The sequence below is a fragment of the Lissotriton vulgaris genome, chromosome 3_1 (genome assembly GCF_964263255.1).
Source record: "Lissotriton vulgaris chromosome 3_1, aLisVul1.2, whole genome shotgun sequence".
NCBI lineage: Eukaryota > Metazoa > Chordata > Amphibia > Caudata > Salamandridae > Lissotriton > Lissotriton vulgaris.
In genome coordinates, this window is record NC_141689.1 from 1,409,234,161 (window position 1) to 1,409,259,494 (window position 25,334).

General features: G+C 47.6%; 1 protein-coding gene across 4 annotated transcripts in view; it reads right to left on the reverse strand.

Moving 5' to 3' along the window:
- Window positions 1-25,334, reverse strand: part of WDFY3 (WD repeat and FYVE domain containing 3) — a 2,050,643-nt gene that overhangs the window by 371,863 nt on the left and 1,653,446 nt on the right. For all 4 annotated transcript variants that reach the window (XM_086961876.1, XM_086961875.1, XM_086961873.1 and 1 more), the window contains one exon: window positions 6,158-6,275. In XM_086961876.1, the coding sequence (XP_086818002.1) occupies window positions 6,158-6,275 (118 nt within the window). The remainder of the gene's footprint in view (window positions 1-6,157; window positions 6,276-25,334) is intronic.

Below are 25,334 nucleotides of genomic sequence, written 5' to 3' on the forward strand. Positions count from 1 at the left end.
GATCTCGAAACCCTCAATCTCTTCCTCAAAAAGGAAAACTCAAGATGCTCACTTTGGCTCAGGTCTTATCTGCCCTAGAGCAAGGAGACTGGCTGGTAGCGTTAGACTTGCAGGATACATATGTTCCCATCTCCATCCTGTCTGCCCACAGGTGTTACCTGCGATTTAAGGTAGGCCACAAGTTCTTTCAGTTCACCCTGCTTCCCTTTGGCCTTACCAGCGCCCCTGGAGTGTTCCCCAAGGCGACAGTGGTGGTCTTGGCTTATCTGCAGAGGTTGGGGGTTTCAGTCTTACCCTACCTTGACGACTGGCTAGTGAAGGTGGCCTTGCCCCAGACTGTGTTCTACCTCCAGACAACGGCGGATCTCCTGCATTCACTTGAATTCACTATAAATGTGCCAAAGACACAACTGACACCTTCTGAGAAGCTCCCTTTTATCTGCACTGTTCTGGACACAGTGCAGTTTTCGGCTTATCCTCACGAGTAGCGAGTCCAGAATATTCAAGTTATGATACCAATGTTTCAGCCTCTATCCTTGATTTCGATGAGAATGGCTCTGAGGCTGCTGAGCATCATGCCTCCTGCATCCTGTTAGTAAATCATGCCAGGTGGCATATGCAGGCTCTGCACTGGGACCTGAAGTTCCAGTGGGTGCAGCATCAGGGGAATCTCTCTGACATGGTCCAGATCTTGGAAAGAACTGCAAAGGAACTGCAGTGGTGGCTAACAAACCGCAACTGTGTCAGAGGCAGACCCCTCTCCCTTCCCCAACCAAATCTCACAGTAGTCACTGAGGCATCATTTCTGCGAAGGGACGGCCACCAGGGAGGGGCTGAGATCAGAAGACTCTGGTCTCCAGTGGAATCAACCTGTTGGAACTACGAGCCATCAGACTAGCGTTGAAAGCATTTCTTGACTCTGTCAAGGGAAAGTTGGTGGAAGACTTCACAGACAACACTACTCCCATGTGAGACTGCACCAAGCTGGGCGGGGTGGGGTCGTGGACCTTTTCTCAAGAGGCTCTTCATCTCTGGACATGGTTGGAACACCAGGGCATAACCCTAGTAGTTCAACACCTGGGAGGTTCTCTGACCATCAAAGCAGACATGCTCAGCGGCCAACGCCTAGTGGATCACAATTGGCATCACCACGCAGAAGTGACACAAGGTCTCTTTCAGCAGTGGGGAGAGCCTTTGTTAGAGCTGTTCGCCTTTGAAGAGAATGTGCATTGTCAGCAGTCCTGTGCATTGGAGTTTCTAAGGCGACTCTCGCTCTGTGACGCTTTCATCTGCCAGTGGCGCTTAGGGCTACTGTACGCCTTTTCGCTTATACTACTACTTCCCAGAGCACTCAAGATCAGGAACAATTTGGCTCAAGTCTTTCTTGTGGCTCTGGACTGGGCACAGAGAGTTTGGTATCTCGAGCTCCTGAAAATGAGCAACGATCCTCCGATCAGGCTGCCCCTTTGGGAGTAACTTCTGTTGCGGGAGCAGGGGAGGGTTCTGCATTCAAACCAGTCAACTCTTCATCTCCTTGCATGGAGGTTGAGCAGCGACAGTTGATAATTTTTGGCCTTCCTCCTGAAGTATGCAAAGTTATCTTGGCGACCAATAGGCCCTCCAACAAAACGTATATGCTTGGCAGAAATTTGTAAATTATTGTTCTGAAAAGTCTATTGCTCCTCTTTCTGCCTCTCTGAGATTCTTCTCTTTATTCTAAACCCTTGCCCAGCAGTGCTCTGCATACTCTCAAGGGTTATCTTTCTTCTCTGTTCAATTTCCTGCTGCTGCCTGACAAACCATCTTTAAGTCCCCTATTGTAAATAGGTTCCCGAAAGGACTTTTACATGTGTTTGCCCCTTTGCCCTTCCTAATGCCTCAGAGGGATCAGAACGTGGTTCTCACTTATCTAATGTGTGATCCCTGTGAGCCCCTTCCCAATTGTCCCCTCAGACTGGTTACTATCAAGACAGCCTTTCTAGTGGCGCTACCATCTGCTGGGAGGGTAAGTGAGCTGCAGGCTTTGATGAAGTTGTGCTTCGCACTCTGGCTTCTCTCCAGCCTGAGGAACTGCCTGCATTCCATTTGGGACAATGTATCACCCAACCCTCCTTTTATGCTCCCCCATATCCCTCTATAGAAGAGGAACAACTCCACCATCTGGACCCAAAAAATAGCACTGTCGTTCTACCTTGACCGCCCAAAGGGTTCCTGGTGGACTCTTTGTGGGCTATGTAGGAGCTAAAAAGGCCGGTCAGTTCAGAAACTAACAATTTCGCATTGGGTTGTTCTCTGTATTAAGATCTGCTATGCACTGGTTAAAAAGCTGCTTCTAGAGGGCTCGCGCGCCCATTCCACCCGGGGAAAAGCTGGCTCATGGTGCTCCAGTCCTGGATATCTGAACAGTCACATCCACAGGGACAGGCATTTCGTCCATTTGGTCCTGCAGTACTCCTTAGTTTAGTCAATTTATCCGCAGCCCACCACCTGTATGCTATAATTTTCCTTATTCAAAGGTAAGGAATCGGCGGCTAGAAGTCTCTATCAGATTAACAAGTTACTTACTTTTGCTAACGCATTATCTGGTAGAGACAACATGTAGCTGCTGATTCGTACAGACCCACTCATGCTTATCTGTTCTGCGGACACATTTATAGAACTAGGGTTGCTCCCTTTTGAAGGGCCCTGCTTTGGACACACACCAGTCACTTTACTTCATGGAAATGCACTTGTGGCGTGGAAATCGGGAAAAGTAACTGACGTCCATGCACCTGGGTGGTGCCAATATAGGTGACCGTGACGTCACATCCAACGCCAACAACTTGCAGAACCGAATGGAGTCACCTGATGCCGCGCAGGAGTACTGCTCACGCAAAATTTCTGGATCCAATATGACACCTGGGAAATTCAAAGGTAAGGAATCTGTAGCTAGATATTGTCTGTACCAAATAATGCTTTACGGAAGATAAGTAACTTGTTCAGTGAGTCAATATTTTGTCCTAGTTTTTCAGTGATGCAAGTGTGTGTGTGGGGAGGTGGGGGGGGCGAGAGAGGGCCTAGTGGGGTTGAGTCAAGACAGTTGCGAAGCTGCCAAAAAATGTTGCAGAGCACCAAAAGGTTTTATGACCTAAAAACCTATCACCCATGGACGTCAGTTAGGGGTCGCAGCTGCGACCCCTGGTTTGTCTCCTGTGACCCCTGGCACTGCCTTTGCAACACCCTGGCCTCAGAGGTGAGGTAGCAAATAGGTGGTAAGAACACAGGGGTGGTTCTGCATACTTTATTATGTGCTCGTTATTCATTATAGTTATATTGAATAATACTCTTTTATTCACTATTAGTGTAATAAAAAAATTGAGCATGCTTTGCCAGAACACGACCTTTGGAGGCTGCAGTGGTACTTAAAAATGGTTTTAAATGTATGTTGTTTGCATGCTTGTGGGGGACAATGTGTTTATGCGGGGGAGTGTGTGTGCATGTGTGACCATGTGTCTTTATGATTAAGCAACTGTGTCTGTGATTGAAAGTCAGTACTGTGAGAGTCAGTGACCGGTAGTGAGTGAGAATATCTGAGATTACAGCTCAGATTTCCTATTCTTTGACACAAGGCAAGGCACCAGCAAAGTTGCTGCACTGTTTTGCAAAGGAAGAGAGAAATAATGTACGATATCTACAAGAGCTAGCTGTACACTGGAGTCCACTTTGTATGTGGGCTGTACAATGCAGCATAAACACAAAGTTGGAAAAAATAAGGAAAATTAAAACATTTCTCCTAGTTACGTCTGCCTCAAAAAGGCATAGGATTTTGGTGCAAATTCCTGTCTACAAATTTTTGAAGATAGGGATTTGCGTCAAAACGCATGGGTTGTAGCATGGGGATGCCCATGAACCACCCATGGAAAATCCCCTTGATGCATATTAATGCACAGAACAATTTTGTGTTACTTTGGGATACGATCCAACACAAATAGGTATTTGCTTTGGATACTAAATCTCACCCTAACACTTTGTGCTGGTGAATTCAAGCGACTGAGAATGAATAAGAATAAGTATAAGGCGGTGTAAGACACTGGGAGTGTGATGTTAGGTTCATTTGACACGCCATCCAGGAAAAATGTAGGGTGTAGGGTCCAGGACCATATGACATCACTTCCTATGATGTCTTCAAGGTCAAAGGATATGTGATCTCACTTCCGCTACCACTGGCACTTTGGTAAATCAACACCCATGCTACTACCCCAAATGTGAACTGGGCTTCCTAACCCTGGAAAAGCGATGGATATGCCCTGGAAAGTGTCTAAAAGACAAAGTTATAGTGCCAACTAATTGGGGCTTTTGGGCCACTGTAACAGGCGGCACCAGACAGAATAACTGGTCTCCAAAGGAAATTTCATACTGGTAAACTACTGGTGAAGGAAAGGGGTTAAAATTCAAAACAGATTCCTCTAAAGCACCAAGTTTATTTAGTGAACATCAGGTTGTGACTGAAATTCTTAGATGGTGTGGACACTCCCTGGACCTATTGTTTCCCAAAATGAACTGTGGAACTGGGATTAAGGGTATGGTCTTTACCTCTGAAACTATAATTAGCATACTTTATTATAAATCAAGATAAATGGACTCAACAAATTGAGGGTCAGTCTAAGATACATGGTGTAAGGGAAAATCCACTGTCACTCATGCTAGAAAACAAGCAATAGGGCTCTCACAAAGTCACATCAGTCCTGTTTTTTTTTTTTAAGAGTTTTATATAGCGCAAACTATACCCGAGACCTCGGGTATCAGAGCGCTTTACATGAGCACCAGTTTCGTTACAGATGGACACATTCATTTTTGTTAGGCACAGGGAGATTAAGTGATTTGCCCAGAATCACAGGATGTTGAGCGTGGTTGCCGAGACTCGAAGTTGGGTCCCCAACCTCGAGTTTGACCGCTCTAGCCGTAAGGCTACATCCTGTCCCCTATCAGATGGGCTACAATTTTACCATGCTCTTGCACAGTATATCTCTTCATGACAGCCTACAAGCAGTTTTCAGTAAGCTTAGCTTTGCTCATTCTCCCACTGCTCGGCGGTTAGCTATGCCATATGCATCAGAAAGTATAACATACTCTTCTACAATGGCAGATCAGGGCAACATGATTGCCCTTTCTCTAGATACTAGGCCTGTTTGCAGCCCAATGGGGTAAATAGCAATAACCATAGTTCTACTGTTTGTCAGACGTTTCTCTGTGCTGGTCCCACACTTCTCCAGCTGTCTATCCAAATATAAACTATATGGTAAACAGGGATACTGTAGGGAAGCCAAGGCCAATGAAGTCAGAGTAGCAGATTAAAAAAAGCTAACAAAGTTGACAGTATCATTACAACCTTTTCTTCAGGGCTTTCACAAAATAGGGAGAGGCAGAGCCTCCGACTGATCAAGGAAAGGTGGATTAAGTAGGCGGCAAGTGCAACCACATTGACAGAAGTCTCTGGAATTTCCATTTAGTCTTTGGTAGGGTGTAAAGAGGGGAGGCCATAGGTGGTCACAAGTCATTCGTCCTGAACTGGTCTCAAAGATATGGAGTGCTTACTGCCAGACTGTCAAGCTGGTTTGAGCCAGTCTTTTGCATTTAAGCTGGCCTCTGGGATGAATATATCTTGCATTTAGAATTATGAATGAAATGTGAATGTTCACAGATCATTTCAGGCGTGTATAGATTTATCTATGGAAAGACTTTTGTCCCTGCTTTTTTGAGAGGTGCTTGGCAAGAGTTTTTGATAACAGCTGTAATGAAGAGTCTATGCAGAGCAGCAGCTTTGCACTCGCAATATAGAACAGGTTATGCTGAGGTGTGCTTTAAGATACAAATAAGGGACTAACCAAAAACAATCCCTTGTCAAATAGGACAACCAAACCTCTGCAAGCATTACACTTCCACTGTTAACATTTTTACATAGTTTTCTATTACAAGCAGTAGGACATTCCTGCTGTTATGAGTAGGCCATTAAAGAAATGCATCCTTCATTTGAATATGATCTAATTTTTGATTACCTTAGATAGAAATACTAAATCGTATAACACTACATCAATTTAAGAAATATGTTTAATATTTGCAGATATAGTGAGTGTAAATGGCATTGCCTTACAAAGCCGATGTGGTTTCCACAACTTACCATTGGGGTCCTCCCAGTCTCTGAATCGCTTCCTGAACTGAGCAAGTCTGTCTTCAGTTTGAGCGCCCATAGGTTTGGCAAGATTTCTGAATGTTTTCGGACTGTTAAGATCCAATTCCTGAAAATAAAAGTTAACCAAACATGACAATGAGCATGAAATTAATTTGTATTGAACAGATCAACAGAAAACTTAGCCAAATATCTCTACTACAAAGAACCCCTTGGCATACAAATATGTAACACTTACCAATTACCATGTGTCTTCATTAACAATTGCAATTGTTAATACTGTAAAACTGATTTAGTTTCATTCAAAACTGCATTTATCCAACATCTTACTAACGAGTAGGGGTACTCTTAACTATTTGGCTGGACAATTGCACACTGAATTGTTACAACAACCATACACAACATCATGCACTACACCAACCCATCCACATAGACATACTGCAACTATGTGTGCTGCAAGAAAATAATGTCTCTATACTTGAACAGGTGTTTATAATGCATGAAAATTAAATATAAAGTATAGCAACAGAAATCATCACTATAACTGCGGTTGAATAACATAAAAAAAATAAAAAAATTTATTGCAGAAACACAGAAAATACCAGCCTACAAGGAGCACTTCAGCTTAGCCGTATTAGGGAGTGTCGTAATGTTAGTATAGTGTCACACGGCCATTCAGCCCACACCCCGGAGGTCGGGCGGCAAATATCAACCATATGCTGAAGGTATACCTACAAGAACCAGCTTAGGCATTCAAAATCCTGTCGATCCTCTGCTTTTTCTTTTAACCCCTACCCACCCCCCCCAACTTTACATTTTAACTGAAACCAATTCTACAGTCATGGAATTAGCCACATCATACACTTCCGGCTGCATTCGTGGTCATTTCTCTAACAACACAGGCATAATAGTATGCAGCCCATCTTCCCCTACCCCATCACCACCCAACACAAAACTTTACGTCTTCATTTCCTTGTCTCCCCGTATTGCACCCCGGCCCTCTAATGTTTTCATTCAAGGCTTTATCGTCTGTCCAGTTCCATTCTACATTTCAGTAGCGGTTTCGAACCCCCCCTCTCCTCGGGTGTCCTCCCTCACTGCCCCCCTCTAATCCATGATATTGCCTCCATTTGGCCCATACTCTTCGGAACTTTTTGGGGCAGCCTCTTGCTTTATAGGTCACCCTTTCTGCGGCCATGTAAAGGTCTAGACCCCGTCTCCATTCCTCAATGTCTGGTGTCTCTGTGGCTCCCCAGTATTTCGCGATGTCCCTTTTAGCTACTACCAGTGCTAGCACCAGGAAAATGAGCAGTGGGCGTGGCAGGTCCACCTCGTTCGTCATGCCCAGTAGGGCCAGCTTAGGCTCCTGCGATAGTTCCACCCCTAGGACTTCCCCCAGCTCAGTGAAAATGTGTGACCAATAGGTTCGTATTCTGTCGCAAGCCCATATGGTGTGGTAGAAGTCCCCTTGTTGTTGACGGCACCTAAGGCACACCGGGTCATTTGTTTTCCCCATTTTAAGGAGTCGTATTCTATCGAAATACGTTCTGTGGAGCACATTTAACTGAATGAGGCGTAGCCTTCATTTGATCGCCACTTCCCGGGGATGCATTAGGACGATCTCCCAGTCCAGATCTTCCATTTCCCCCACATCCGCCTCCCATATGCCCCGAAGTTTTGTCAAGTCGCCTAGCATGTTATTAGTCAGAGTTTTGTATGTGAGGGAGACCGCCTGGCCCATTATCTGTTCCTGAAGGAGTCCGCCCTCTAATGGCGCATATTCCGGTATCTCTGTGAGCGTGATATTTTGGGCCCTCCAAGCATGTCTCAGCAGTGTGTGTTTGAAGATTTGTGAGTGGTGCAGCCCAAACTCAGTCTGAAGTGCCTGGAATGACTTATATTCTCCCCTGGAGATCACGTCCCCAATGCTCGATATGCTTATGTCATCCCACCTTTGGAAGCCCCTCAACTTACAGAGTTCTTTTAACCATTGGTAGTGCCATAACGGCGTCTGTCTGGTGGGTTTCCCCTCCCATCCCATATGTTTTGTAGCCTTGGTCCAGGCTCTCAGTGTGATTACCGTCGCCGGTAGGAGCAATTTCCTCGCCGTACCACCATAGAGATAGTACAGTATGTTTTTGGGTGACATTTTGTACCTATCCAGCGCATACGTCGGGTGATCCGCCGGAGTGTGGATCCAATCGTTTATCGGAGTCAGGTGTTCCGCCCAATAGTAGGCCTCCAGGTTGGGTAGCGAGATCCCCCCACTGTATTGGTGTCGTTGGAGCGTCTGCAGGGCTATCCGCGGTTGTTTTCCTAACCACAAAAAGGTACGAAGATCCGCATGGATTTTCAGTATCGTCGTGGTCAGGAGTGGGTAGTATTCATTTTGAAGCGCATATAGGAACTTAGGGAGGGTAATCATTTTGTACATTGCCGCCCGACCCAGTAGGGTGAGCGGCAATTGCTTCCACCTATTCATGTCCACCACCGCATCACCCATTATCCGCTCTATGTTTCTACTGAATGAGAGTTTCCTGTCTAGGGTAATATAAATGCCCAGGTACTGAAATCCTACCGCGGTGGTGACCAGTCGCTCCGGCAAGTTCCCCCATTTCTCCATCCCCTGTGGATCATATATAACTGACTTATGCCAATTTATGGTGTGGCCCGCTCTCGCTCCAAAACTGTCCAATTCCCTAAACAACTCCGGCACCGTAGTTTCGGGTTTAGTGATGTACAGTAGCACGTCATCGGCATAGAGTGATATTTTTTCTTGCGCTGCAACTGAGGCCTCTCGCGAGAAGCCATAAATATCTGGATTCTGTCTTATCTTTGCTGCCAGGATTTCGCTGGTTAACGTGAATAGAAGGGGGGATAACGGGCACCCCTGGCGTCTACCCCTTTCAACTCGGAACTCGCGGGACAGTCTCCCATTCACCCTCACTCGCGCTCTCGAAGCAGTGTATAGGAGCTGTATCCACCCCCGGAATTTTGGGCCGAGGCCAAACCTTTGTAACGCCGCCATGAGAAAGGGCCAGTGCACCACGTCGAACGCTTTTTTCTGCGTCGAGGGAAAGAAACCAGTGGGGTTCACTCCTTCCCTTGACTTCTTGCAGCCAATTGTGCGTGCGCCTGAGGTTTAACTTGGTTGCTCTATCGGGCAGAAACCCCGACTGATCCATGTGTACGAGGTCTGGGATTACCGATCTCAGGCGGTTAGCTAAGATAGTCCCTATAATCTTCACCTCCATATTAAGGAGGGAAATGGGGCGGTAGGAGGCACAGTCATCCTTTGGTTTGCCCTCCTTATAAATCGGCACAATGGTGGCCAGTGCGAGGTCTGGTGGCAGGATCCCCTCCTGGTATGATTCGGTGAAGAGGGTTTTAAGGTGTCGCGTCAAGAGATCAGTTGTTCGTTTAAAGAATTCCGCTGGGAACCCGTTTGGCCCCGGCGTCTTACCCGTTTTCAGTTTGGTTATAGCTTCTGATATCTCGTCTAACGTGATATCCGCTTCCAGAACTGTGCAAGTTTCGGAGGACAGTGTGGGTACCTCCGTCAGTCCCATATATTGCAACGCCACCTCGGTATTCCCCAAGTCTTTGGCTGCATAGAAGCGTTCGTAGTGTGACGCAAATGCCTCCGCTATCTCTTCATCATTGCACACCAGTCCCCCTTCCGCTGACTTGATTTGTTCCACCCACCTTGCCGCCCTTTCTTTTCTACTCAGCCATGCCAGGAGCCTACCAGATTTATCCCCCACGTCGTACAGACGATAGAGGGTTGCCAGGGACTGTGTCCGCGCCTCGTTAGATACTACCTCTCTGTATTTCCTTTGAGTATCAAGCAGTTGTCGCAGAGTCTCCGCGTCCTTGTGTGCTTGATATTCCTCTTCCAAGTTCAAAATTGTGGCTTCCAGGTCTGCTACCTCTGCTTGTTGTTTCCGTCGCTCCTCCCCCAACCTCCTCTGTATTCTATCCCATAGAACTGGCTTCATCGCCTCCCAGAAGGTAGTCCCTGAGGCGACTGTTCCTTCATTCTCAGCTACATACACCTTAATATCTGCCCTAATGCCACGTGCAATCTCCGGAGTCTGAAGATCTCAAGCCGACAAACGCCATTCAGCACCCTACCTCCCGCTCACCCCCCCACATTTGCATATAGGGGCGAGTGGTCTGAGATTTCCTCGCTTTGTATTCTACCACATCACCTGCTGTTAGGTATCGCCTCGCTACGAATATATAATCGAGTCTCGAAAAGACCCTATGTGCCCCGGAGTAGAATCAGTAAGCGGTCTATGTAGGGTGTCGCCACCGCCATATGTCAGTGAGTCCTATATTTGTCATCTGCTGTGACAGTGCTGTCTGTGTCCCCCCTCTACGTGCTTGCCCTGTACGATCTTGCTCTTCAGACATTACATCATTGAAGTCGCCCCCCACTATTTGTATGGTGTCCGCTGTATCCGAGAGAATGGACGTGATTGCCTTGAGTGTACGGGTCTGGAGTTTCCGTGGTGCATAGACCGAGATTATAGTGTATCTATGTCTTCTCCACATCCCTTGCACTCCCACATATGTTCCTTGGGGGTCACTCCATGTGCGTGTGGTACAGAACGGGGATGATTTTTTAATCAGGATCGCTACCCCTCTGGAGTCCGATGTGTACCCTGCATGTGCCAAGACCTTATGTCGACCTCTCGCTATGAACGCACATTTATCCCCTCTAAGGTGTGTCTCTTGTAATAGAATGATATCGGGTGCTGTTCTCTTAAGGTATGCATTCACCAGTCCCCATTTAATTTTTGATCCCAGGCCGTTCACGTTCCACGTTAAGATAGTGACTCCCCTGTCCTCCTGTTGCGGTGTATCTAATGTACCTGCCATTGTGAAGAGTGACTCTCATTTACCGTTGGTACCGGGGGTGGATGCATGGAACGGTGTGTCGAAGTGTATGACTGTAGCTCTCCCCTCACTGTTCCCCCCCCCACTTTGCTCCCCCCCTCCCCAACTTGTTATAACACTGTACCCCCTTGCCCTCCCCCCCCGACCACCCTCCCCTTCCAGACTCATCCCCGTACAGGACAGAGCTTTCAGCGGGAGCCGGTCTGTCGCCCACCCTTTCCCCCCGTTATTCAACGACACCTCACCCTTCCCCCCAAAGTAGAATGAGGTTACTAGTCCAGACTCTGCACCCAGACGGAACTAAGCCAACTCAAAACACAAACTGTTAGAAGATAGAAAACAAGGGGCAGTGTCAACTTGCGTGCCTCAGGTCACCCCGACCGTGGTCTCCGGTAACCCACTCCATCATTGTTCATGAATGTGAATCTTGTGTAGCCGTATCAGTCCCACTATTCTTGTCGGAGGAGTCCTGCTCTAGGTTGCGTATCACCTTCACCAGTGGATGCACCGAGTTCTGTCCCTCTCCTAGATCGTCCTCCTCGGCTTCCGAAGCCCTGCACTCTACATCGTCCTCTTCCTCTCCCTCCGAGCGTATCTGCTTACGAATACCCTGCAGTCTGGAGTCCGCTGTGGATGATTCCCCAGGAGACTCCGATCGCCCTCTCCTCACTCCCGTAGAGGTGCGTGCCTGGTACGGTGTCCCGGGCGTGCGTGAATGTATCCGTCTAGATTTCTGTCTTTGCGGTTTAGGCAGTCCCCACTGTGCCTTCTCCCTTAGGGACCTGTCCATTTCCTCACGCCCGGCCGCCTCTCTGCCATTTAAGATCGGTCTCTCCTCGAGCCATTGCCAGGCATCGTCAGGGTGGTTGAAGAATATTGATTTTTCTTTGTATATAACCTTAAGTTTTGCCGGGAAGAGCAGCATGTAGGTGATGTTCAGGGTCCTGAGTTTCGCCTTCACCGTGTCGAAGGAGCGTCTCTGTTTCTGCACCTCCTGGCTGTAATCCGGGAAAATCATGATGTTCGTGTTCTCCAATCGAATCTCTCCCAATTTCCTTGCTTCCCGCAGTATCAAATCCCTGTCCGCAAAATTGAGGAAGCGCGCGATAACCGGTCTAGGTCTCGCACCCTCCGGAGGATTCGCTAGTAGTGCTCTGTGCGCCCTATTTCAATGACAAAGCACGTAGAGAATTGTGCCGCTGGGAAGGTTTCAGTCAGCCATGTGTGAAGGAATGCCGCCATGTTATTTCCCTTGATTCCTTCTCTAAATCCCACAAAGCGCAGGTTGTTGCGGCGTGCCCTATTTTCGGCATCGTCCACTTTCCATAGTAATTGTCTGTGGGAGGCTTGGAGTTCCATCATATCTTTCCGGAGTGTGGTAAGCGAGTCCTCCGCCTCCCCAATTCGCGTTTCCGTCTCCGTGACTCTAGCCGACAGGTTCCTGAAATCTTGTCGCAGGAGAGAACTCCAACCCCACCTCTCCGATTTTGACTTCTAGGGCCGCTTGGGCCTCCTGAATGTCCGATCTTGATGCTTGAATAGCTTCTAGTAGCCTACCAGTGTCTATTGACCCCTCAGATGCTGTGTTGGGGGTCTCCCTGCCCGGGCGTGATGTCGCGAAATTATCCATAGGGCCCTGTTTCGGAGGTTTGGGCAGTGTATCTTTTTTCCCCATGGTTGGCTGCCTCGGATCAGTACTGCTCATATGCCGCTGTTGATGTTTTCCGCTGCACTTGGCCCAGTTGCGACTGTTGCTCTGCCCGTATCGTGTCTCCCCGGTTCCGGTTCCTGCAGAGTATGCCAAGTGTGTCCTCTAGAGATCAACCTCCGGACCCCTTTTGCACTGTCAGGTATCAGTAGCACCGCTTAGACGTGGGTCTTCTAGCCTGTGCCGTTGCCGCTCCGGGGTTCAGTCACTGCCAGCCTGCTACCCCCGTCAGTGTTCACAAGTGATCAATTTTGGTCTGGCCAGCTTCTGGATTGTATTCTCGCTAGACATCACCCCCACACGCTTTGACTCGCCGGATCTCAGCCTCCTGCTGATTGTATTCCGATTTCCCTCAATTAGGGATGCGGGGTCCGTGATTCTCCAGTGCTGGGACTCGCGTGGTGCCCCCTCTGTCAGCCCGTTGGCTGTCCTAATCGTGAGTGTCACACCGTTCCCGAGCCTGTGTCTCTCTACCCACCGAGTGGCCCTGTATCTTCCGCCGCTTGGGGCGTCCAGCCTCAGACCCCCCCAGCCTGGTGTGCAGCGGTTGCCGCCATCTTGTTGTAAACCCGGTGCCTCAGCCTTGTCAATACCAGCAGGATCCCCTGCTTCTAGCAGTCCCGGTTTTACTTCCGCGGGATGCCTCACCACGTCCCCTTGGGTGCCCAGGTGCGGCCACGTGTTTTCAGCCTGCGCTGGTTGTCCCTCCTCACCGCGCCGCCATGTTGGTAAAGGGCGGCCGGGTGTACGCTGTCTTGGTGGCTGTTTCCCGGTCCGCGGGCTCCCCCGTCGCAGCGTGGGGTCTCCCCGGGTCCGTGCTCCTCTCTGCCTCGGGCGGGTCCCACCGGCCGACTCCCGATTACCACCAATGGCTTAGGCCGCCATCTTGGTGAAGGGCGGCCGGGAGTCGGGGTCTCTCACCTTCTGTTTTGGGCCCGTCCGGGCGGCTCTCCAGCGGGGTCTCAGCCTCCACTCAGGGTCCGTTTCCCGACGTGGCTCCGCAGTCCTTCTTCTGACTCGCCGCATCTGATTCACGCCGATTCACGCCGCCATTTTGGTAAAGTGCGGCCGGGCGTCAGTACCGTCTGCCACCGAGGGATCCGGCTGCTGGGTTCTCCACATGTATCCCGATGCCTCTCAGTGCCCACAATCTTCTTTCCCACTGCAGTGGGGCCCTCCACGCACCTCGCTCCAGCTCCGGCACTAGTCCACCGCCGGCGTCGCCATCTTGCCTCCCCGGCGCCCTTACCGGCCGGCAAGCCTAACTTCACTTTTACGGCTCCGGGATCACAGGCGAGTCCCCCAGGACAGCGCGACAGCTTCAGGGGGTCTGGCTACACGTTTTCAGGTATTTTCAGGTGAGTGGTTAGTGTGTGGAAGTCAGATTATGTTGTCATCGGCCGGGAGCTCCCGGGCTGCACGTCTAGCTCGGCATGCTGCAAACCACGCCCCCCCTCGCGGTTGAATAACATTTAAGCAGGCAAGTGTTGTTCTTTAGAGACAACCTGCATCCTGTCTTTAGTGTCATGAGCAACATCATGCATCACTGAAAATGGCTGCATCACAAACCAAATATTATTCATAGCAACAAATTAAATGCTGTGTGGAATCATACTAGAGGAACTCCTTGAACCAACAGTCAAAGGATGTAGAAGAAGAAGACCTTTAGTTCATGGAGCTGGTTGAAGATCTTTTCCCACAATAAAGGAAACCTGATACACATTATGCGGAAGTATGTTCTAAGTACACTGGACAAAAGAGCATTTGTCAAGTTATGTGTGGCCATTTTATCATCCAAGTTTTCTTTTCTACTGCCAACCTTTTCCCATTCCATGACGCCCAAAATCACAGACAAGCGAAGACTTCCATAAAATGTTAACTACCACGCGAAAATTCATTTAGTCAGACATTTCTGTTGTTTGGGAGCCAATTAAAAACCTGAGGAATTTGAATTAATTTATTATTTACACCTTTTTTTTTTTACAGTACAAACGTTTGCCAATGAGGAATCTAAGTGCTTTACAAAGGATATAGAGGTTTACACCAAACATAGTCCAGTAGTGAAAAGCATACAAATGTGTATATAAAACACTAAAGGAGATAACAGATTAGAAAAGCCACCTGTGCAGGCAAGAATTATGTACTATTTCATATCATTTGTGAATGTTGCTTCAGTCACAATATCTGGAAGGAGGGAACAGGAGTTATGTCTGAGGTCACAGAGTTAAGAGTTCCCGGTGGAGAAGCGATGGCTGCTACTATGTGTGACGGGAGATGTAAAATGGCCTAAGTATACGACAATATGGCTTAAAGAAGCTGCAATGGTGGCGAAAAGGAACATAGCCAGGAAGTGGGGGCGAGTCAACCACCGGACCTACAGGAATGAGAAGTAGATTTAGACTTGTGCACTGGAGCCGAGAAAGTTACATATAAAGCCAGAGGATGTCCGGGAAAATGGGACAAGATTTGTGGACAATGGACGGCATACAGGGGTACATTGAGAAGTGGTTGGGATGATAATAGAAGTTGAAAATGTGTGCACCAAACAGTGAATGTAGTTCTATGAAACAATGTGTACTACCTTGCAACATATGCGTGGAAAGATTTTCTGAGCTAATGTTAAATTAAAAGAATAACACATTTAAAAAAAGAATTATGTACAATGCTGTGAACGTGCCCAGTGGCAAAATAGCATCTTAAAGTAGACTGAAATATTCTGAATGACTTTTGATCCTCACAGCTCTTCGGCAACCCTCAAACGTCTGCTTGTAGTTAGTTTGTAGTTGGAGGTTTTGCTTGAAGAGTTGGGATTTCAGTTTTTTTTAAAAGATGGAGTTATCTAAACTGCAGGGAGGATTGAGTTCCAGATCTTTTGGGCATTTCCTGAGAAAGCTTGCTTCAAAATTCTTGATTTTATACAGAGGACAGTCCCCAGGTGGAGCATGTCTTTGCCTCTGAATGATCTAGCATCTCTAGAGATATTTAATTTATGAGTAAGGTTACTTACCTGCCTCCCCACATACAGCTTTAAGAAGAATACAGGCTGATTTGGAAAAGCAACAGGCTTCTATAGGAAGTCAGTTTATGGTGTTTCGATAACATCACACCACTCCTGATCTTCTGGAGTCAGTGATGAAGTCTAGTCGCTGCACTGAGAGTAACTTTTTTTAAAGTGTCAGTCTTATTCTGGGCATTCCCATCAGTAGGAGGATTTCATAATTTAGCCTTCAAACTACAAATGATCGGACTGTTTTGAAGTCACCCACTGGGAAGATCTTATTATTAGTGAATTGACAGCCCGTAAGAATCCTGTATTAGACTCCCTTTGCTTGGGCAATGAAGTGCGCATGGAAATGCAGGTTTTTGTTGACGAAAAATCCCAGTGATTTAACATTTTTGATAATTGAGGATATGCAATTGAGATGACATTGCTTTTAGCAAGGACTGGACTCATGTGTCACACTCATATGGGGAGATGAGAAGGAACTGTGTTTTTTGGGGTTCAGTTAAGGATGAAGCTGTGTCATCAATGAGAGTAGGTACCTCCATGTTCTCTGCTAGCCTTGCTTTGACCTCTGATGAGGAGCCCTTCCAGTACAACTGCATGAATTTGCATATAAATAAAAATAGATGTTGGATTGTCTCAGGCGATAGCTGGAGGTCTTTCCTTCCCAATCAAGTCAAAAGATTTTGTGACCTGGGTTGTTTGAGACAAATCTCTAAGCGAGGTTTCTGTAATGAATACAAGGTGTAGATGAGAGGTTGGTTTAGATTAAGTCTACAATCTCAATGCTGTGTTTTTCCACCAATCTGCAATTCTAGAGCATCCCACTGAGAGAGGAGTGAACAGTTTTAATAGTAGGGACTGAGGGTGAGGGAACCTGAATTAATTCTTGTTATAGCAAGGAGTTCCCACTCCTAAATATGAGAATGGAAAAGAAAGTCAGTGTACTCCATGAGTCTTAACAAATTGTAGGGTACAATATGTTCCTTCAAGTCGCCTTCAAAAAGCAGTTGGGTGGATCGTTTGCATCTTCGGTCGTTACTGTTTTGTGGAGCTGTCCTGTGGTAGTTCATTGGTGAGTCAGTGGACATGATGTACTGAAGATGATATTCAGGAATATTTTCTTGAGGGCATGCAGTGTGCTACTCATGAGTCAACGGGATGTAGAAATATCATTTATTTCCAGAATAAAAGGAGTACATTCTATCACTTAGACTTCTAGAGAATATATATCAAGGACCTTCTATGCAATAAAATCATGGATCGCAAGCACATGGAAAGAGCGGTCACATCTCTTCCAAGGAGCATTGCGGAACCCAAGCAATAATCTAACCCCTCAGTAACCAAAGAGACCTGTTATGAGACACAGCAAATGGTTTATCTCAGCAATCCATGAAGTAAATGGAATGCTGAAATCTTGAACAGAACAATAAATATGGAAGATCAAGCAGTTCGAAGGAGTACAAGTAGACTTAAGGGTTACTTATCTTCCAAGCATAAATGTACAATATTCAAAGAAGACAGTTTTGGGCTACACCTCCAACTTATGCGAAATAAATATGTTACTTACCTGTAACTGCAATTATCTAGTATTGGTATCTTTCATAAATTCACATGCTTGAATCATTTCCAGTCATCAAAGGGGGAGTCCCACGGAAAAAATAAAAATAAATAAAGCAGTAGTAAAAAAACTTCCATAGGCTATCATGGTGACAACCATGCATTTAATAGTCTATTTACCTCCTTTTCTAAACAAGCATATACAATGCAATGGTCTCTGCATTATTAGAGGTAGAGCTATTGGCATTGCGCATGACTTTTTTTTTTCATCTTAAATAATGGCATTGTCATTTACATTGGCAATAGCTTAATTGTTAAATAAATGGCATTGTCATTTACAATGCCAATAGGTTAATCGCTCGCAAATGCATGACCTATTGCATTTACACCCACACAGAGCCACACACACAAAGCCACTCACGCACACATACAGAGCCACCCACACACACAACAGAACCCCACCAACACACAGAGCCCCCCCCACACACACACACAGAGCCCCCCACACACCCAGAGCTCCCTCCACACACACACACACAGCCACCCCCACACACACACACACACAGAGCCATCCCACCCACACACACACACACACAGAGAGCCCCCCCCCCCCACACACACACACACAGAGCCCCACACACACACACACACACACACAGCCGGGGGCAGGGGAGCAAGCACAGCCAGTAACTCTTAAATGAGATGTTTGGCGCCTTTCAAACCACCATATTCCCACCACTAACTGCCTTTGAACCCAACATGCCTATGTAGGCAGCACAAACTGAGGTGAAAGGGGTGACTAAAAGTGGGTTGTGGCCTCCTGCCTCACAGCAGGCCAAGCCTCATTTGATGTTAAATACAGGATAGTCGCCTCTTAATGGATTCGACGGTTTCAAAGCTGAAAACTAATGGTAGCTTCTGCATTATTAATACTATGCAGAACTTTTTCAAGGAGACATTTTTAATTTTTAACTTCAGCCCACATAGGTCCTTAGAAAGGGCTCTATATTCACTGTTGTAGAAAGGCATTACAATATTTTTAATTTCATTCAGAAGAAAAGAGATCAATATGGAGGCGATCATTGGATCCATAGAAGTCTCACCAACATTTTTTTCTTCATTATTACAGTAGCAGTGTTAGAAGGGGCAGTCCCAGAGGCCAGGTTATGTCTACCAGACTCCTCCGTGACCCGCCTCTCCCACCAACAATGCCGAGCCTTAACGAGAGACCCCCACAGGGGGAGACCCCAAGTATTGAATCGTACACACGAGGACCACACCACACTTATGAACAGACAGCACACCGTGGGTTTCCGATATCAATTTCTTTATAATCAGGTAAAAGAATTAGCACTCTTATGTACACACGATCAAGGGATCGCCAAAGTCTCAAGGTTTCAGGGAAGGGGTAGCGGGACAGTCTTAGTCTGTTTGGCCAGTACGTAACGTACCCTGCGCACAGCTCTCAATCCTCGAGCCGGGGGGTTACGGAAGATGGTAGTCGCACTGGAGGTCTTACTCACTGGAGGATGATTCAATTTGTGTTGGTAGCGTCGATAGTCCAGCCAGACTAGTGTACTCCTCGAGCCGCGACGAAGTCAGCAGGGCTCGATCCGGAGGTTAGCTCGTGAGGAGCCGCGACCACGTCAGCAGGGCTCAGAATGTTCGGTGCAGATCTTCAGGGTTCAAGCTTGAGCCGTGATGAGGTCAGCAGGGCTCCGATGTTCCAGTTCCGAGAATGAGCCGCAACAGCGTTAGCAGGGCTCGAAGAGTTACGAAGTTCAGTTCAGCCGCGATCAGATCAGCAGGGCTTCCTTGTCCAAGATACAACTGCCCGCTAGTTCAGGGGTGGGCCTTGATATAGTCCAGTGGCCCTTTGATGTCCGGACCCTCGCAGGCGGAGGTCCGAGGCTTTGGGGGCGGCCCGTGGGTGAGGTCTGGCGGTTGGTCCTTTGATCCCTTTGAGGATGCGTCCGGGAATTCCCAGACGCCCAGCAGGTCTGGAGCCAGCACTCGGGGAGGCCAGAGGTGCAATAGAAACTGGCTCAGGGGAAGACCAGAGGTGTGACAGAAACCAGTCTCTCAGGGGAGGCCGGAGGTGCCATCGAAACTCCTTGTCTTCTCTCACTAGGGTAGCCCTCACCCTCCCAACGGGGGCTGGCGCGTCTGGGGCCTAAGCTGCGCTGGGGCTGGGGTCATGCTAGGCCCACGGAGTCAGGGATCTCGGGAAGGGAAAATGGCTGCCGGTGGGCCTATGGGGCCTTGCGGGTTTGGGGCGCGCGGGCTGGGAAGGTGGCCGGGGACAGGCCGATGCGGGCCGTGGGCGTTTGGTCGGACATGGGCAGGGCAGCTAGGGGTTTCCAAGTACGGAGCTGGGCTAACGGGGAGCTGAGTAGCGGGGGGAACCACGCCACGAGGTCAGGTCCAACAAGCGGTCGGTGGCGGGAGTAGCTGCCGGGCGGTGATGTGGGGAGGGGCATTGTGGGGGGTAGTAATCTATGGATTACAGAGGATTACAGGTAAGTAAACATATAAATAAATAAAAAGAATTTCGTTGCATGCACTACATCCCCAAATGTAATGCAGTGCACACAACGAAACTCGTTTTATTTTTTTGATATGTTTACTTACCTGTAATCCTCTGTAATTTATAGATTACTACGCCCCACAATGCCCCTCCCCCTCCCCACGTCACCACCCGGCAGCTACTCCCACTACCGACCGCTACTGCATCATTGAACTTACACTTGCACACTGAGAGTAGACCATTGTATGTTTCCAAAGCCATCATTATCACTACTTTTTAATAACAATGACCTCCTAAATCTTCCTCGCCACATGACTGAGAGCTACAGCTCCCCAACAGAACAGCACAAAAAAAACTCTTGAAGTAATGAAGATTAGCAGTAAGTAACCTGGTCATGAGTAGCAACAGGCACATGCGGTCAGCAACTAAAGCCAGCAAGTATGAAGGTATGCTTCTCTTTAAAAGATCTGCATTCTGGTAGGTAAATCACAACTTTTCGAGATCAAGGCATTCTGCAACCATGATGAATAGATCTCTTGCTAGGCTTTTCCCATCCTGGTACTTCTCTCTTTCCTAGCACTGTGGTCATGCATTGTTGGAATCCGTTTGTTTTTGAGTGCAGGAAGCATCAGAATGCAGGCCTTAGCATCAGAGGAAATAGTTTTCGAAATGATCGACACTTGAATGGCAACTTCAAATGCACTGATCTGCGGTCAGCAGTCTGTGGTGGCACCGCAGACTCAACGCCAAGCGTGAAATTCGGCCCCACTTAATTTCTAGACAGTTTTAACTCGCTTTGTTTTGCGAATAACCCACATCTTACAAGATATCTAACCCACCCAATCACTGGTCTCATACACCCGAGCAGGGCCTGTCCAGAAACGTGCGACCTGGTCAACGCACACAGCACAAATGTAATGACTCTAGTCCATTATGTCATTCATGATTTGCTAATATTTCATTGCGGGTCAAATGCTAACTCAGTCTTGACATTGGTGTCTACCTGCACGGATTGCCTTTTTAAAAATAAGGGGTGCCCCTCGTGCGCCACTCCCCTTCCCAACCAGCCAAAGGATATTTCGCTGCCAACAACTGCCCCACTGTTAAATTAGGCACTGCAGTGCAACAGGCGAAACGCCTGTTGGCAAGAATGACACAACACAAAGTATGTATGCACTTATTCACAGCCCTCTTTTTGCTCTATATTTATTCCAACTGAGCGTTTTGTGCAGTCTTCTGACATATTTGCCCATTATCTACAAGTAGTACTTGAATCCTGTGTGCCACTCACACATTAGGTGGCAGGGGTTTCTACTGATGGGAACCATTGGTAGAAGGTAACAATGCACCCTGGTATTTAGATAAATTACAGAAACCCTAATGCTCACTTGCAAAATATCCAACTCCTCTCACTTAATGCCAACAGACTCACACACCATATAAGATGAAAGAAAGTTCTTTAGAAGTTCATATTTAGCCATATGAATATTGCTCTAATACAGAATTCACACTTCGCTCCTACTGAGTCTGAAAAGTTGAGAAGAGATTGGGTGTTCAAGATTATTTTTTATTGCAATGCATGGGACTCATGAACAGATGCTGTAAGTATGTACTGTACAAGAGAGGGGTGGCGATTCTTTAATTTGTACGTTTTTCTCCCTGGGCATTCTGAAACTTGTACCTACTTAGAGTGATATGTCTTTACAAAAGTCAGAATTCAGGGGTAGGTATTAGTATTCGATTTAGCGCATGCACCAGCAGGGACCAAGTCGTACTTGTTTTCTGACCTCTCAAGAGTGATATCAGAATTTAGCGACAATAAACAGGATTTGGGCAGAGGTCTGAATATAACATTAGACCGATCTAGCAGGATGAAGCTGTGGCATATTCTCCGGCATGATCAAAGACCTGCTCCATGACTATGCCTTAGTGGAGGTGTGGACGCTCCTCAACCCTCGCAATAAAGATCGTACTTTTGTCTCTTGTATTCACTGCATGACTACGCGTAAAGAATTTCAGTGTTGGTCCCATAAACCCGAGCAGGGCCTGTGCAGTCACGTGCGAGCTGGCCACCGCACACAGCAGCAAATATACATGCACCAGAGGTGGTGAAGCAGCTCAAATCCATTTACAATGTCGCACGAGAGCGGGGGACGAAGGAGAGCTGCGGGCGGAGGGAAGGGGGTTAATGAGTATGCTTAGCAGGGCTGACCCGGCCTTTCCATCTTCTCTGGAACAGAAACTGGGAACAGAAGAGGAAGTGCTGGGAAGACGGGACACAAAATAAAAGGGAAAGAGCAGGGGGCAAACTAGGAGAAACAAGCCTCGAAAACATACCTGCAGCAAAAAAAAAGATGCAGAAGAAAGTGAAAGGAAGGGGGGCTGAAAGAGGTGAAGAAAATGACTGAAATATAAAAGAGGGTGACAGAGGGGGGAACCTGTGAGAGGAAGGGGAGAAATCAGTGGAAAAGGAAGAACGAAAGGGGAGTAGCGGGGGTGGGTTGCGTGAGAAACCAGCTGAGAACGAGAGAAAATAAAAGGTGATGAGAAAGAAAAGGGGTTGAAACCGGCAAAGAAAAGAATTGAAGGAGAGAGAGAGAGCAAGGGGAGAGAACGACGGGCCAATGGGGAGGGAGGAAGGGGGGGAGGGAGGGAGGAAGGGGGGGGAATTGAGAGAGAATGAATGAGCTAAAGAAACCCGAAGGGAATTAAATAATATTAGAAGTGCATCATGGTAGATAGTGAGCTCCGGTGACCAGACTGCCACCCCCTCCCCGTCCACGTTTTATCCGCACCCTATACCATTTGTTGGGCACATGGATGGGCGGCAGCCTGGCGTGTCTCCCTAAGTCCCTGCCCCTCGTGTACCTGCCCCCCCCCCCCCTGTCCGGACCACGTACCTGTCCTCTGCCCTCCGCGGTACTGGGGTGTTCAAGGCAGTCTCCGGGCGCACATTCTATGCAGGCTCGGCAGGAACTCGGGGTGTCTACTATCTTGTGGTGTTCTTTTTCTGGCGTGCACACTTTGTCTCTCGTGCCCTTTTGGGGGGTTCCTTTAGCCCTCCAAGTGTCTACGGCGCTGAGAAGAGGCAGATGCGGCCGGGCAGGATGGAACCAGTGGGAGCAGGGAGAATAAACAGGGGGAGGGAGGGTGGTGCAACGGAGAAAGGAGAGCGTGTGGAGAGGGAGAGATACGCGAGGGGGAAAGAGGAGAGAAACTATGGGGGAAGGAAGGGCATGGGCGAGGCGAAAGGCAGAAGAGAAGAGGCAGATGCGGCCAGCTAACCTGTAAGATAGTTACCTCATGTCCTCCACGCACAAGAGCAAGAGCAAGACGATCCTCACGGGTAGACAAGACAAAAAAAAAACAAGACGATCCTCACGGGCAGACGAGACAAACGGACGCAAGGGTGTTTGGCCGTCCCCAAAAGGGGCATGGCTAAACGTGGAAAGAAGGGCTCGAACACGCCCCCGAATCCGAAAGAGACGGAGCTTCTTTCGAGGGACGCCTCTCTCCTCCAATGGCTGGCCTCCGTTTAGGAAGCCAGCCAATGGAGGAGAGACGAGGAGAGAGGCGGGTTTAAAGCACACACTGAAAGTCATAAAATCTCCGACTTCTGGCTGGCAAGCCGGCCGTCGGTCCGAGACCTAAAAAAGGACCACAAGTTACTACTTGTGTAACGATATATCTGTAAGAGACATTAGTTAGTGATAGATTCATTACCTTAGAATAATCCCCAGGCGTCAGACTGGATCCGGAAAGTTTTGCTTAGCAGTACACCTGCGCATCGGTAGGTGGCAACGTGCAGCTCCGCGTCCGTCACTGGCGTCGTAAGCGCCGAGAGGACGTCACGGAGACTACTTAGGCACCACCCATGCGCGGACGTCAGTTCTGTACACGACTTTCCAAGCCGAAATGCAGAGCCATGCAAGATACTGACCATTGGTACATAAAACTAGGGCCCTAAAAGGGGATGACCTTAGCCCTAGTAAGCAGTTCGCAGAACGGGGAGGATGGGCGGGGCAGTAAGGAATCTATCACTAACTAATTTCTCTTACAGATCTATCGTTACACAAGTAGTAACTTGTGAATCTGAAAGAGACACGTTAGTGATAGATTCCTTACCTTAGAATAGATTCCCCAGCAATACCAACCGCGGTGGTGGGTCTGCGAACAAGATTACACCAGAAAGTCACAGAGCACAGAACGGCTAAAGAAGCAGTCTCTCCGGACCTGACTGTCAAGGCAGTAGTGCTTGGTAAACGCGTGTCCCCCGCAAGGGAACGCCGCGTCCCAACGTAGTAGTGGCTGCAGTTGCCCTCATAGAAAGGGCACGCAGCCCCACAGGAGGTTCCTTCTTGGCCAAGGAGTAACATGCTTTGTTTGATGCACAGAACGACCCACCGGGAGATGGCCCATTTGTGCACAGCCCGACCTTTTTTGGCTCCCACGTAGCCAACAAACAGCTGATCATCCACCCGGAACAGGGAAGAAAATAAGTTTCTACGTTCCACCTTAGGGCTTCCCCAATCGACAGCCACGTTCTCAGTTCACCAGGAAGTTGGTCTTGGGTACATATCTGACATCCTTCAAATGGCCCCTATCTTGCTATGGATAAGGCTCTGGACCAATAATAACCTAGGTCTGAACAACAAAATATTGGTGGACTGTCTAAAATTGGACAATTACAAAAATATCACTTGGCTCTCATACATACAAAAGTGTTCTGTGGACATGGGTCGTCCTGATATTTTTTGGGCCCCTCAGGGTCTAAAGAAATCGGACCTAGACTGGGTGAAGGTCAATTTTATTAAACTGAAAAATGTGGAGAGGGAGGAACGCCAATTACTTAAGCCCACGGTCAGAGCCCATTACCTGACTATTACCAGCCTTACTATCCAACCGTACCTTACCATCGTCAATATCCCCTTTCATAGGTGGCTCCTGGTTAAACTTCGGTTTAACCAGATTTATACAGTTTTGTGTGATAGTCAAGGCTGGTACAAGGAGGAAGACGCTCCTGTTTGCAATTGCGATAATTTCTCTGCACAAGATAATATGCACTTTATGTTGTTTTGTAATTTTTACACTACGCCCAGACAGAAATACCTGGTACCATTACTGAAGGATAAAGCCTTCTACCAGGCTAAACCTGCCCTCCTGTATCTCCAATTATTGGACTCTGTGTTGGCTATGTTTAGCGTGGCCAATTATCTAGTTGCTGCTGTTAGGATCAGGAGGAGAAGACTTAAAAACGCAACACTAGGGTTTTGTATAGAAGACTAAAATGGAAATGTTGTTTATATAAAAAAAAATTGTATTTTTTATTGAGTATTTACTCTTTTTATGATGTATCTTTTTTATACTGTATATTAATTAATTATTATCAATGTTTCCTCATATCATCTTTTTTACCACGAATATGTAAATAGTATTGATTGTTGATTACTGTATTTCCCCATGAATT